Source organism: Mustela erminea, chromosome 7 (assembly GCF_009829155.1).
Source record: "Mustela erminea isolate mMusErm1 chromosome 7, mMusErm1.Pri, whole genome shotgun sequence".
Classification (NCBI taxonomy): domain Eukaryota; kingdom Metazoa; phylum Chordata; class Mammalia; order Carnivora; family Mustelidae; genus Mustela; species Mustela erminea.
In genome coordinates, this window is record NC_045620.1 from 42,894,548 (window position 1) to 42,906,897 (window position 12,350).

At 42.3% G+C, this 12,350-nt stretch overlaps 1 protein-coding gene across 11 annotated transcripts in view; it reads right to left on the bottom strand.

Annotated features, from left to right (window-relative positions):
* Window positions 1-12,350, bottom strand: part of DZANK1 (double zinc ribbon and ankyrin repeat domains 1) — a 61,791-nt gene that overhangs the window by 8,195 nt on the left and 41,246 nt on the right. For 10 of the 11 annotated variants that reach the window (XM_032351503.1, XM_032351498.1, XM_032351504.1 and 7 more), the window contains 6 exons: window positions 12,035-12,127; window positions 8,848-8,970; window positions 7,439-7,603; window positions 5,708-5,912; window positions 3,923-4,026; window positions 1,717-1,791 (listed from right to left, as the gene is read on the bottom strand). In XM_032351503.1, the coding sequence (XP_032207394.1) occupies window positions 1,717-1,791; window positions 3,923-4,026; window positions 5,708-5,912; window positions 7,439-7,603; window positions 8,848-8,970; window positions 12,035-12,127 (765 nt within the window). The remainder of the gene's footprint in view (window positions 1-1,716; window positions 1,792-3,922; window positions 4,027-5,707; window positions 5,913-7,438; window positions 7,604-8,847; window positions 8,971-12,034; window positions 12,128-12,350) is intronic. The other variant, XM_032351506.1, reaches the window with a different exon arrangement.

Genomic DNA, 12,350 nt, shown 5'->3' on the forward strand with positions numbered 1-12,350 from the left:
TCTGCTCTTCATTAATGACCGCTCTAGCTACACATATAGCCAACCCAGAACTGGACATCCCCTCACTGTGATGTTTTGTCTGTTCTGTCTCTTAAATGGCTCCTCAGCCTGGCTCCTCCTTTCTGTCATTATGGCCACAGCCCCTTCTTCAAACACCAAGATCCCTGCAAGGGATTCCCAACTGGTTCCTGATAGTACATATTCTACATGGCTGCCCCAGTCAGACTTCTACAATTTATAAGTGATGGTGCTCCCCTGCTTCAAACCCCTCTGTGTCCTAGAATTTGGGTGGCAAGATGGGAAAGCTCAGGCTACAGAGTTCAAATCTTGGCTCTATCACTTATTAGCTTAGGGACCTTGGACAAAGCTGGTTAAATTTCTCTGTACTTCAGTTTTTTCACTTGTAAAGTGAAAATATCATGGCCTACCTCAAAGGGATGCTGTGAAAGTCAAACAGGTAAAATGAAGGTCTATAAAATTAGAAGAGATGATCACAGTCCAGACCTGGAATTCTGTATCCACCTGGATGGATTCCACAGCCTGGCATCCTGCCCCACCCTCATGTGGCTGCCTTTCCCACGACAGGGCACCACCTGCTACTGCCTGAACAGAACACGCAGGCTAAGAAAAAAACATATTAAACCTGGGGATAATGATTGCACTTCTACCTGATAGACTGCGTGTCCAATAAAACCTGATTTACAGTTGAAGATGCTCTTGGTGCCCACCCGGTTCCCCAAACTGTTTAGCGTTATCCCTCTCAGCTGCTAACACCTCAGAGCTGGCCAGATGCCTATACAGGTGGGTACTGCCTTGCTCTAGAGGTTACATCTCTCCTTTTCTTGCATCAACTGGGACAACTTCATGGTGCAAGTCACATTTAGAGCTCCTCATGGATCAAGTTGAAGCTGGACTTTATTCAGACCACTCAGCCCCTTTCCTTGCCTTGTCTCATGTCCCTCACTCCCCTTCTCCTCAAGTACCTCCCTGACCCAAGCTCTTCTGCAGCCACACAACTGAAAACACTGCATTTAGTGCTTGACTTCAAAACACTTTCGTGTGTGTCCATACACTGCATTCTCCCAGCCTCTGAATTAGGAAGAGCCCATGTGTCTGTCCTCATTTTAAAGACACTGCTAGTCCCCTGTTGTGGACATGGCCAGGACCTGATAAATATTGATCACTATGCTTTTCCTTACCTTCTTTACCATTCTTCTCAATTCATTCCTTATTCTTTTGTATATTCTGACTTCTTGTCCAATGAAATTACAGCTACTGGTATGAATCAGTCAGTGTTTGTCACACACTATGGGCGCTGTAGCAAAGTTCCAGTCACCATGTAAGAGCGTAGATCAAGGGAGGCAGAGCCACAAAGTTTGGTTTATTTGTTATAGGCAAATAGGTGAAAGTACATACCAGCAAACATATCTGTCCGCCTTCCACCTATACTCAGACTTCAGTGAGTGTAAATAAGCCTGAGAACCACAGGACCAATAGAGTGGGTAATAATTTCTGTTCTTACTACATCTTTATGTGCCTAAAACTTGGCTTCTCTGAGATTTGGTGCAGTTACTTATCTATTTCTATGAAATTACTGGCCTTTAGTCAAGTTTTATAACATTTGGAATTTATGCCTTCTATGCATTACACAGAAGTGTTTCGATAGTGTAAGCTACAATTTTCTGGTATTGAACAGCTTCTAAAGGTTTTATTCACCTTGTTGGATACTTGAATATAATTCAGCTGGATGCTAACTTGATAGCCATCTTCATGGACAGTAGCGGAGATGAGCTTTTAAAAAAACATTAGACAGAATTCACAACCACGCACATAGCACTTGATGTCCTGAGCAACAGCCAAGAAATCCTGAAATGTTAAACTGTAAATTTAATCAAATATTTAATAAACTCAAAAGAAGACAAGAAAAGAAAAACAAAGGAACAAAAGCTAAGTAAAACAGGGCATAAGTAGCGAAGTAACAGACACAAATCCATCCACAGCTATGATTCCATTAATTGTAAATGAACAAAATTAATGTTCCCATCAAAGAGCAGAGACTCCCAGACTGGATAAGAAAGCCAGACCCAAATTTATATTCTCTAAAGAGACATACTTTACATCTAATCAATCCACCTGGCTGGATATCATCAGCTGGGTGTCCTGAGGGGCCAGGCCTTGGCAATCAAGGGCCAAGTATCATAGTTGAGCAACCTTCTCTGTTAAGCAGCTGGAAGAATTTCAACCACACAGGGGTCAGCAAATGCTTTAAGGATCAGACAGAAAATATTTTAGGTTTTGTGGGCTATGTGGCCATTGTCACTGCAGCACAAAAGCAGTTATGGACAATAAGTAAATGAACGAGCTTTGGTCCAATAAAACCTGATTTACAGTGCACCTGGATAGTTCAGTTGGTTAAGTGGCTGCCTTCGGCTTGGGTCATGATCCCACGGTCCTGGGACTGAGCCTTACATTGGTCTCCTTGCTCAATGGGGAGCCTGCTTCTCCCCCTGCTTGTGCTCTCTCTCTCTCTCTCTCTGCCAAATAAAATCTTAAAAAATTTTGATTTACAAAACTGGGTGGCAGGCCTGATTTGCCCCACACACCATAGTTTACAGACCCCTGGATTAGGCCAAAGAATGAATAAACCACCAAAATAGATTATCAAAGGAAACCAAGCAATACTTGACAATAAATAGCTTCAATGTTGGCCTATTTGGTGGCAGAGGATCAAACAGGCTGATTTTCCAAGGTTCCTTTCTAGTGTCATACAAACAGAAGAGATCTTCTCACAGAGCTTTGTGGTATAATGCTAGACAGACCTCGTTCAAATTTTGAATCCCCCAAGACCCATCAGTGCAGTCCTGGGCAGGTCACCAAACTTCTCTGAGCCAATTTTCCTGAGTGTCAAATAAGGCTTATTCAGATTATATACTGCAGTGTAAAAAAAACCACTTCAAACTTAGTGGCACTAAACAACAACCACTTTATGAAGTTCATGGCTTCCAACAGGGCACAGCAGGGACTGTCTTTGCTCTATTTGTCTGACATCTCAGCTGGGAAAACTCAAATGGCTACAAGTGGCTGCATGTTTGGAGGCTGGAATGACCTTGGCTCTCATCACTCATCTGCCTGGCTCCTGAGCCAAGATGACTCAAGGACTGGGTTCAGCTATGGCTGCAGAGGAGTATACCTCCATGTCACCAGTCCATGGGGCTTGGGTTTCTCATGGCAGGGTGGCTGGGCTCCAAGAAGGAGTGTTGGAAGGGAGTCTGCCCAGTAGGAGAGGAAGCAGTGTGGCCTAACAAGACCACACCTTGGAAGTCCCACAGCATCACTGCCACCACTCTGTAAGCCCAACTGCCACAAGCCCGCCTACATTTGAGGTAAGAAGACAGTGACTCCACTCTTTGAAGGGAAGACTACCGATGAATTTGTGGCCATTAAAAAAAAAAACACGAAAACAAAACACTGCTGCCAAAGTAATATTCCTACCTTATAATTTTGTTATGAGCACTAGGGACAGATGAACACATAGTGAGTGTATTGGGAAATTGCAATTCGTATGATTACTATTGCTGCTAATATAGACTGGATTTAAGTGCACAATTTGGCAAGACTAAACTCTTCTGGGTTTTTTAGCTCCGAACCCCAGAATCTCCATAGCTTGTGGCATCTAAAAGCATGGAATGTTCATAATTTACTATCTTAGGTGCCCAGAAGCAGACTCAGAGACAAGGCTCGTGTGCAAGTGATTTGCTAAGGCAGTGTTTGCAGGGGAGGACCGTATAGAAGTGTGGAAAGCAGGACAGGAATGGGGAAAGAGCCAAGCAAAGTGCAGTCTCAGATGATGTCAGTGGAGGGGACCTGCAGCCTGATCCCACGGGACTCTCTGGAGTGGAGATTCCATCCAGAGTTCACCCACCTTTCCCATTCTGGGTTCTGCGATCAAGGCCCGGAATTCAGGGTTGTTCTGAGCATAAGACCTGAGGTGGGCAGAGATATGATCCAACTGTTTTCTCCAGTATCCTAAAGAAAAAGAGAAACCCATCCTTGTGAATAACTCTTCTGAAGCCAAGAAAGAAAAATGTTCCTGTGCAACAAGAATTCTCAGATTATTTTTCTTTGCCAAACTTTGTGATGGTTTTCACTTATTGAACCTCAACTAGGTACAGAATAAGTTCCAGTTTTGCTCCCAGGTTTATTTTTCACACATGACTGATCATAGAAGAGTAGAGAATCTCAAAAGAATATATTTTGACGGCCACATATGGGGTCTTTTTCTTTTATTCTTTTAAAATTAATCATATTGAGGGGCACCTGGGTGGCTCAGTCAGTTAAGCATCTGCCTTCGGCTTAGGTCATGATCTCAGGGTCCTGGGATCAAGTCCCTCATCAGGCTCTCTGCTCGGCAAGAAGTCTGCCTCTCCCTCTCTCTCTGTCCCCCTGCCCTGTGCTGTCACGCTCTCTCTCTAAAAGTCTTTAAGAATAAATAAATCAAATTAACCATATTGAGATATAACTTTCAAGTGTACAGTTCGAGTTTCAGTGAGTGTATATATCCCGAAGAGTATGAAGGACACTTCCATTGCTCCAGAAAGCTCCCTTGTGCCCCTCTGCAGTGTGCATAGGGTTGAAAACACATTTGAATCCACACATCACCACCACTTAACGTTTGGAAGATTTTTGCATGAGTCTGGATTTCTGGTTTCTCAAGTACAGGCAGGAGATGCATTTATAGGAAATGTCCAGAATAGGCAAACCCATCAAAACAGAAAGTAGATTTGTACTTGCCAGGCACCTGGGAGAGGAGATGTGGGGCATGTTTGCAAAATGAATACTGGGTCTACTTTTGGGGTGATGAAAACATTCTCGACAAACAGAGTGGTGATGCTTCTATACTGCTCCTAACGGACTAAATAGCACTGAACTCTACACTTTAAAATGGCTAAAATGGTGAATTTTGTTATGTGAATTTTAGAATGGTAAAAAGAGAAAGATAACGGTAGATAGCAATAATGATACAGGCTAACATTTCTACTGCAATAATAGCCACCTATACATGCTATTTGATTTACAGACTATACAATGGAGCTACGAGTCAAAACATCAGATTACTGGGGCATCTGGATGGCACAGATGGCTCTGGATTTTGGCTCTGGTCATAATCTCAGGGTCCTGGAACTGAGCCCCATGTCAGGCTCCATGCTCAGCGGGGAGTCTGCTCGTGGATTCTCTCTTCCCCTCTTTGCCCCTTCTGTCTCTCTCTCTCTCTCTCAAATAAATAAATAAAATATTTTTTAAAACATTGAAAAAAAGAATAGGGTTACCTGGGTGGCTTATGTGTTAAGTGTCTGCATTCGGCTCAGGTCATGATCCCAGAGTACTAGGATCGAACCCTGCATCAGGCTTCCTGCTCTGCAGGGAGCCTGTTTCTCTTCTCCCTCTCCTACTCCCTCTGCTTGTGTTCCCTCTCTCACTGTGTCTCTATCAAATAAATAAATAAAATATTTTTAAAAATTGGAAAAAATAAAAACAAAAATATCAGAATTCTTAAAGTTTAAGAGCTATAATATGAGGGAAAATTACCTAAAGAAAAACAATGGAATTTACTCCTTAAGTATAGAAATAAATCTAAAGGAAGAAAAAAGGCAATTTTCTTTCCAAGAGGGAGTTCCTTACTGATGAGAAGGTGTACATTTTCCTTTACCTCTTCCTGGGCTGATGGCTGTGAGGAGAGGTTTATGGCCACTCATCTTCTGCCTCTGCTTCTGAGAAGCCATTTCCTGTTCCTTTTTGGCTAGTAGCGTGCCAGATGGGTAGAACAGGCCAGCAGTCTGTGTGCCCACATCCTTCCGAGTCCCAGCATCAGGTCTGGGTAAAGGAACATTTAGGGACTGCCAGGCAGATCGGGGCTATGAGCAAGGCAGAAAACATAAAATATTAGAATATATTTGAATTCATTCTTCATATTACTAATAGGAAAAAATTCTAATCAGAAGTAAAAATATCTCCAAGAAACTGTACTTCAAACTAAAAAGAGGTTTTCAGCCCTTGCCTCACCTTCCTTGCTTCTGTCTCTCCTGGCGACTCCCAGCCTGATCCATATAGCCAGCCTCATCTGTTTGGCCATTTACTATCTCAGATTCAGCCAATCAACCGAACTGATATTCTCTGCTTTGCTGCCTGAGGCCTGAAAGAAATCTAATTTATCAGTTCTACAATCCAATAGAATATAGGCTTAACTACTCATCCAACCACTAGTCATCAGTATTTTCTCTGAAATGCTTCTGCATCTGGATGTGGGGTCTTGAGAGGACCATCATGTAAGGTTACGTAGTTTGTGCACTGTACAACTTCACTGCATCTAAAGGGATACAACACACGTGGTGGGCATTATATGTCTGCATATTTATTAGGACAATTTTTCTGGTAGAAGGAAGAAAATGTCTTTCTAACAAAATCAGTATATTACAATCAATTTCCAAAAGATCACAGTGAAGTGTCTTGAGGAAAGAACCCTTTTGTCTCATTAGCTTATGGGACTATTCCATGTGGGCTATTTGCAGTCCCAGGATCTATAAGTCTCAGTCTGGGTTATGAAGGCCAGGAACTCCCTAAAAAGGGATGCAAAGTTGCTGAATGTATGGGCATTCTCTCTAATAACTATCATCAATCTTCAAATTCTTCTAATGAAGAACTAAAAAGAAAACTGAAAAGCTTTTATTTAGCTTAGAGAAATTTATAAAAGGATAACACCAAGCTGGTTAGAGATTAAGTCCTTCTGAAGATAATCTTATAAGATATTCCTTAAATTGTACACTATTGTTATAAATGGCAAAAGTAATTTCATATATCTGCTGAAATTTTTCTAAAATATAAAAGAGCAGGAGTAAAGTTCCTGGTATGCTACATGAAATTCGTGGCAAGTATGTCTGACTCAGAGTGCCTAGGCGGCTCAGTCAGTTAAGTGTCTGGAGTCCACTCAGGTCATAACATCAGGGTCCTGGGACTAAGCCCAGTGTTGGACAACCTGTTCAGTGGGGAGTCTGCTTCTCCCTCTGCCCTTCCCCCTGCCAACCCACCGCTTGTGCTTCTCTTTCTCTGTCTCAAACAAATAAATAAAATCTTAAAAATAAAATGCATTTTAAATCCACTTCTCCTTCATGCTATTGTATTGATTTACATTATTTATATTAGTAGTCTTGCAAACGCAATTAAACCTCAATCTTCTACAAATAAATCTTTGAATTCTGAAATCACTCGAGTGTTTAAAACCTAAACTGATCGAATTTATTTACACATCTCGTTGAAAATCCAAAATAAAGGTCTACATATTTTGGCTCTTCTTCCCCAGGTTCATCCACAAGGTAGAGGAAAAAATTCAGAGCCTTAAGGTTGTCCCCCAGTACCAGTGCTTCCTACAGTGGAGGTCTCTCACCTGAGGAAAAGGGCCAAGTCCTCCAGTGGCTAGGGCCAGGCTGTTGTCCAGGTTAAGTCTTGCCAAGGATGTCACATAAATACCACAGGAACCACAGAATTGGGCAGATGGGTGATTGCTGGCCCCACATTTGGGGCAAACAGAGTAGAAAACAGAGATGCCTGGCTAGAGGACAGAAAATATTTCCACACTTTGATAAATATTAGAGTCCTAATTTTTCCACATAAATTATTGTCATACCATACAATCCCAAGCCATCAAAATAACATATGCCTATACCTCTGACTCTGCAAGTCCACCTTCTAGAACTTATCCTACAGATGGGCAAGTACACAAAGAAGTTTATTTAAGATCATTCCCTGCAGGATTGTGGTTTTAGACAAAGTAACTAGAAACAATCTAAATGTCTGGCAAGAGGGGATGGCCTAAATGCATCATGGTACATGCAGATGGCGGTCTATTACGGAGCCACTGAAAAGAATGAGGTTACTAACGAGGCACATTGCTAGCTGAAAGGAACAGAATTAGTGTCTGTATGAAACTACTAGTTTACTTATTAATGCACTGAATGGCTCAAAGAACACTCATACACTAGGTAACTCTGGCTTCTGGGGATAGGTTCTGTGGGCCCGGGATGAGAAGGGAGATTAACTCTTTACAGGAAATTTGCTCTATTGTTTATGTGTAATACTTATTCAAAAAAATGACTTTGAGTGTTTCATTAAAAAGGTAAGGGGCGGGCGCCTGGGTGGCTCAGTGGGTTAAAACCTCTGCCTTTGGCTCAGGTCATGATCCCTGGGTCCTGGGATGGAACCCCACATCAGACTCTCTTCAGCAGGGAGCCTGCTTCCCCCTTTCTCTCTGCCTGCCTCTCTGCCTATTTGAGATCTCTGTCAAATAAATAAATAAAATCTTAAAAAAAAAAAAAAAGGGGGAAGGGGCACCTGGGTGGCTCAGTGGGTTAAGCGTCTGGCTCTTTGTTTCAGCTCAGGTCATGATCTTGGGGTCTTGGGATTGAACTCCATGTCAGATTCCACACTCAATGGGGAGTCTGCTTGAAGATTCTCCCTCTGCCCACTCCCACTTGAGTGAGCGCTCTCTCTCTTTTACTAAAATAAGTTTAAAAATATTTTTTAAAAAAGGTAAGTAGATAATTCATAAAAGAAGAAATACCAAGAGTCAGTAAATAATCGAAAGAGTTTAACCTCAAAGAAATGCAAGGCAAAACAGCAACAACAGAGCTTTCTTAATTCTAGAGAATTAATTATCTCTGTCTCCAGATTCTTACCTAAATAGGTGCTAGTACTCAAATCCCAAGAAGTGATTTCTGCAAGGGAGATGGGGGGAGCCTGGCTCTCTCTAGAGAGGTGAGGCCTCGGCATCAAGAAGCTCAGATTTAAAATACCCACCTTGGCTCCACACCAGTCACAGAAGCAAGCTTCCCTGCGATTCGTGCGACCACACTTGGAGCAGGAAATGGTCTCCCCTTTCTGAGTGGGCGGAGAAGGGGGTTTCTCTCCACCATGCATGCGCTGGGGAACACAATGGCATTTATCAATAGACAGATCAATACTATATTCTGCAATCTCCCTCTGAATCCAGCCCCAAATTAATGCAAGCCTTGGAATAAGGTATTTTTGCCCCAGAGAGTAAAACTGTGATGAACTTCACCAATTAATAAATTCGTACAAGGAAGACACATTCCGCAAGTTGATAAAACTGGTTCCTCACACATCTTATATTCCTCAGTATCTTCAATACCGAAGGTAGCAAGCCTACCACTGATTTACCATAACGATATTTATAAGCAAGAATGTAGGCAGAATGTCACAATTGAGGTTTATCTTCTTTCCTTTAGGGCTCTGGTTTTTGTCTGGAAATGTGAATTTATTTTCCACCCCTGACACATGAAAAGAATTATTGTGGCACCTACTGTGCAGGCACGTAGTGCTGAGCACAGTCCCTCTAACCTCACATCAAACCACAGGACAGACCTGTGAGGCAGGTGCCATTGTCACCTGTTTTACAGAGATTGGAAACTGAGGCACAGAGAAGGCGAGACCTACAATTTGACCCCAGGCCATCTGATTATATCTATGACCTCATGCAACCTCTTCAATGCAAGAGCCTCTCCACAGGTCTGTAGGCGGTGTTCAGATGGCTCAGGGCAACTAAGTATGGAGGGATGCTTAGCACAGGGTCAGGCTCCATATGTCAGCTTCCCTTCTTTCTCTTGCTTTCCACTAGACTCTGATTTTTTTTTTTTTAAGACTTTATTTATTTGAATTTAAAAAAAAAATTTTTTTTTTTTAATTTATTTGACAGACAGAGATCACAAGTAGGCAGAGAGGCAGGCAGAGAGAGGAAGGAAAGCAGGCTCCCTGCTGAGCAGAGAGCCCAATGCGGGGCTCGATCCCAGGACCCTGAGATCATGACCTGATCTGAAAGCAGAGGCTTCAACCCACTGAGCCACCCAGGCGCCCCAAGACTTTATTTGAAAGAGAGAGTGAGAGAGAACATGAGGGGGAGAAGGTCAGAGGGAGAAGCAGACTCCCCACGGAGCTGGGAGCCTGATGCAGAACTCAATCCCTGGACCCCAGGATCATGACTTGGGCCAAAGGCAGTTGCTTAACCAACTGAGCCACCCAGGTGCCCATAGACCCTGATTTCTTTAGGAGAAAGGACTACACTTCACATTGTTCCCCCACTAACACAGTACCTTGTACCTTGGCACATTAGAGTCATGCAAATAGTTACGGAATGAATCAATGAATCAATGCTATAAGTGAGAAATGCCACATATCCCACATACAATATTAAGAACATGCACACTAGGGAAGACATTTTCAAAGGACCATTTTTTCCTCCAGAACTGATATTTTAGTCAACTTTATCTGCTTAGCTATATCCTGTTTCACTTCATGGGCAGTTTCATTATTCTAAAACAGACATCTATCCAGAAAGACAGAACGAAGATCTATGTTTGTAAATACTTATCCCTTACCCCATTTCTGTGAAAGAGTGAGACTCCTTGGGACAAATCAAGAGAGAAATGCTTTGCACCCTTTTGCTTCAGACTTAAATTTCAAATATATCCTCCTGCTACAATAGGGTTTTGATATAAAACTTGCTGACCTGGGTTTCTAAATAGAAAGTCTTCAGCTCTTTTATTTAAACGCATCTACTATTCAGGGCACCTGGGTGGCTCAGTTGGTTAAGCATCCAACTCTTGATTTTGGATGAGGTCGTGATCCCACTGCTGTGAGACTGAGCCCTGCATCCGGCTATGCACTCAGAGCATTCTTGAGATTCTTTCCCCCTTTTTTCTCCTTCCCCCTCCACTCTTCCTCCTGGCCCCCCGCTCCCTACCCCATTTGTGCACACTAGCCCAAACTGAAAAAAAAAAAAAAAAGGAATCTTAAAAAAATAAATGCCTCTATTGTTCAAGTGAATTTTTTAAAATATAACATTGCTTTACAGAAAGAAAAGGTATTTTATTCCATTCATATTAATGCCATTAAGCAAAGAAAAGACATAAGCTATCAGACTGACTACACACTGTTACTTCTTTGGCACTTCAATGGTATATACTCTTATTGTGACATCCAAACTCTGATATACCATTCAAAGAGAAATCAAATATGGAAAACAAATTCAATTTTGTAATTGTTCCTGAAACAGTTTTGCTGATAGGTGAGACCCAGAAACCACTATGTCCCTGACAGGTAATAACATCAATTTCAGTTGCATGTACTCCTATTCCTTCACTATAAATACTCAGAATAGACTGGTAGAAAATCCAGAAGTGGGTACCCACATGTTCTTGATTTCAAAAAACAGCATGGCATAGTCAGCGTAGACATACATGACCATGAATGACATACAAGGGGGTCTACTTCTCCACTAGCTGCCATCAGCCTTCCAGGCAAAGTTATCAAAGGAAATTGTAAGAAATTGCTGATTTTAGGAGCACCTGGATGGCTCAGTGGGTTAAAGCCTCTGCCTTCGGCTCAGGTCATGATCTCAGGGTCCTGGGATCGAGTCACATTGGGCTCTCCGCTTGTTAGGGAGCCTGCTTCCTCCTCTCTCTCTGCCTGCCTCTCTGCCTACTTGTAATCTCTCTGTCAAACAAAATAAATAAAATCTTAAAAAAAAAAAAAAAGAAATTGCTGATTTTATTGAATCCCCCTGGAGTTAAGACTTTGAAAACAGTTTTGTATTGGTGAATATATAAAGTCCTCTCCATATTTAGAAATGTTGCCTTCCGTGTCTCTCTCCAACATCCTACTTCTTCCCTCCTCTGCAGATTATATTTCTTCATTATTATTATTATTTTTAAAGATTTTATTTGACAGAGAGAGAGAGAGAAAGAGACAGATAGTGAGAGAGAACAGGAGTGGGGAGGAGAAGGAGAAGCAGGCTCCCCGTTGAGCAGGGAGCCTGATATGGGGCTCAATCCCAGACCCCTGGGATCATGACCCGAGCTGAAGGCAGACGCTTAACCGACTGAGCCACCCAGGCACCCCTCTTCATTGTTATTGACACTGGACTTTGAGCACCCACCAAACAGAGGCCTGGCCCATGCTGTCAACTTACCTCCTGAGATGAAGGCAGGGCCCCCTCACAGGTGACACAGTATTTCAGGTGAGCTGGATTCCCTGTGCCACAGGTGCGGCAGACTACTTTCTCCTTGAAAACAAGGAACCAGAAACACATTTTTCTCTGAGCAAACAACTGTGCAAAGAAATCATCAAGCAGTCTTTTCAATCAGTCAGATATGGACTTTATTTTAGCACCAAGACCCTGAAATTGGATTGGTTTAGGAATGATTATAACACAGTGTTAGACAAATGAAAATCGTTTTAAAAGAAACAACCCAAAATGAACAAACAAACAGAAAACAGGTATTCAT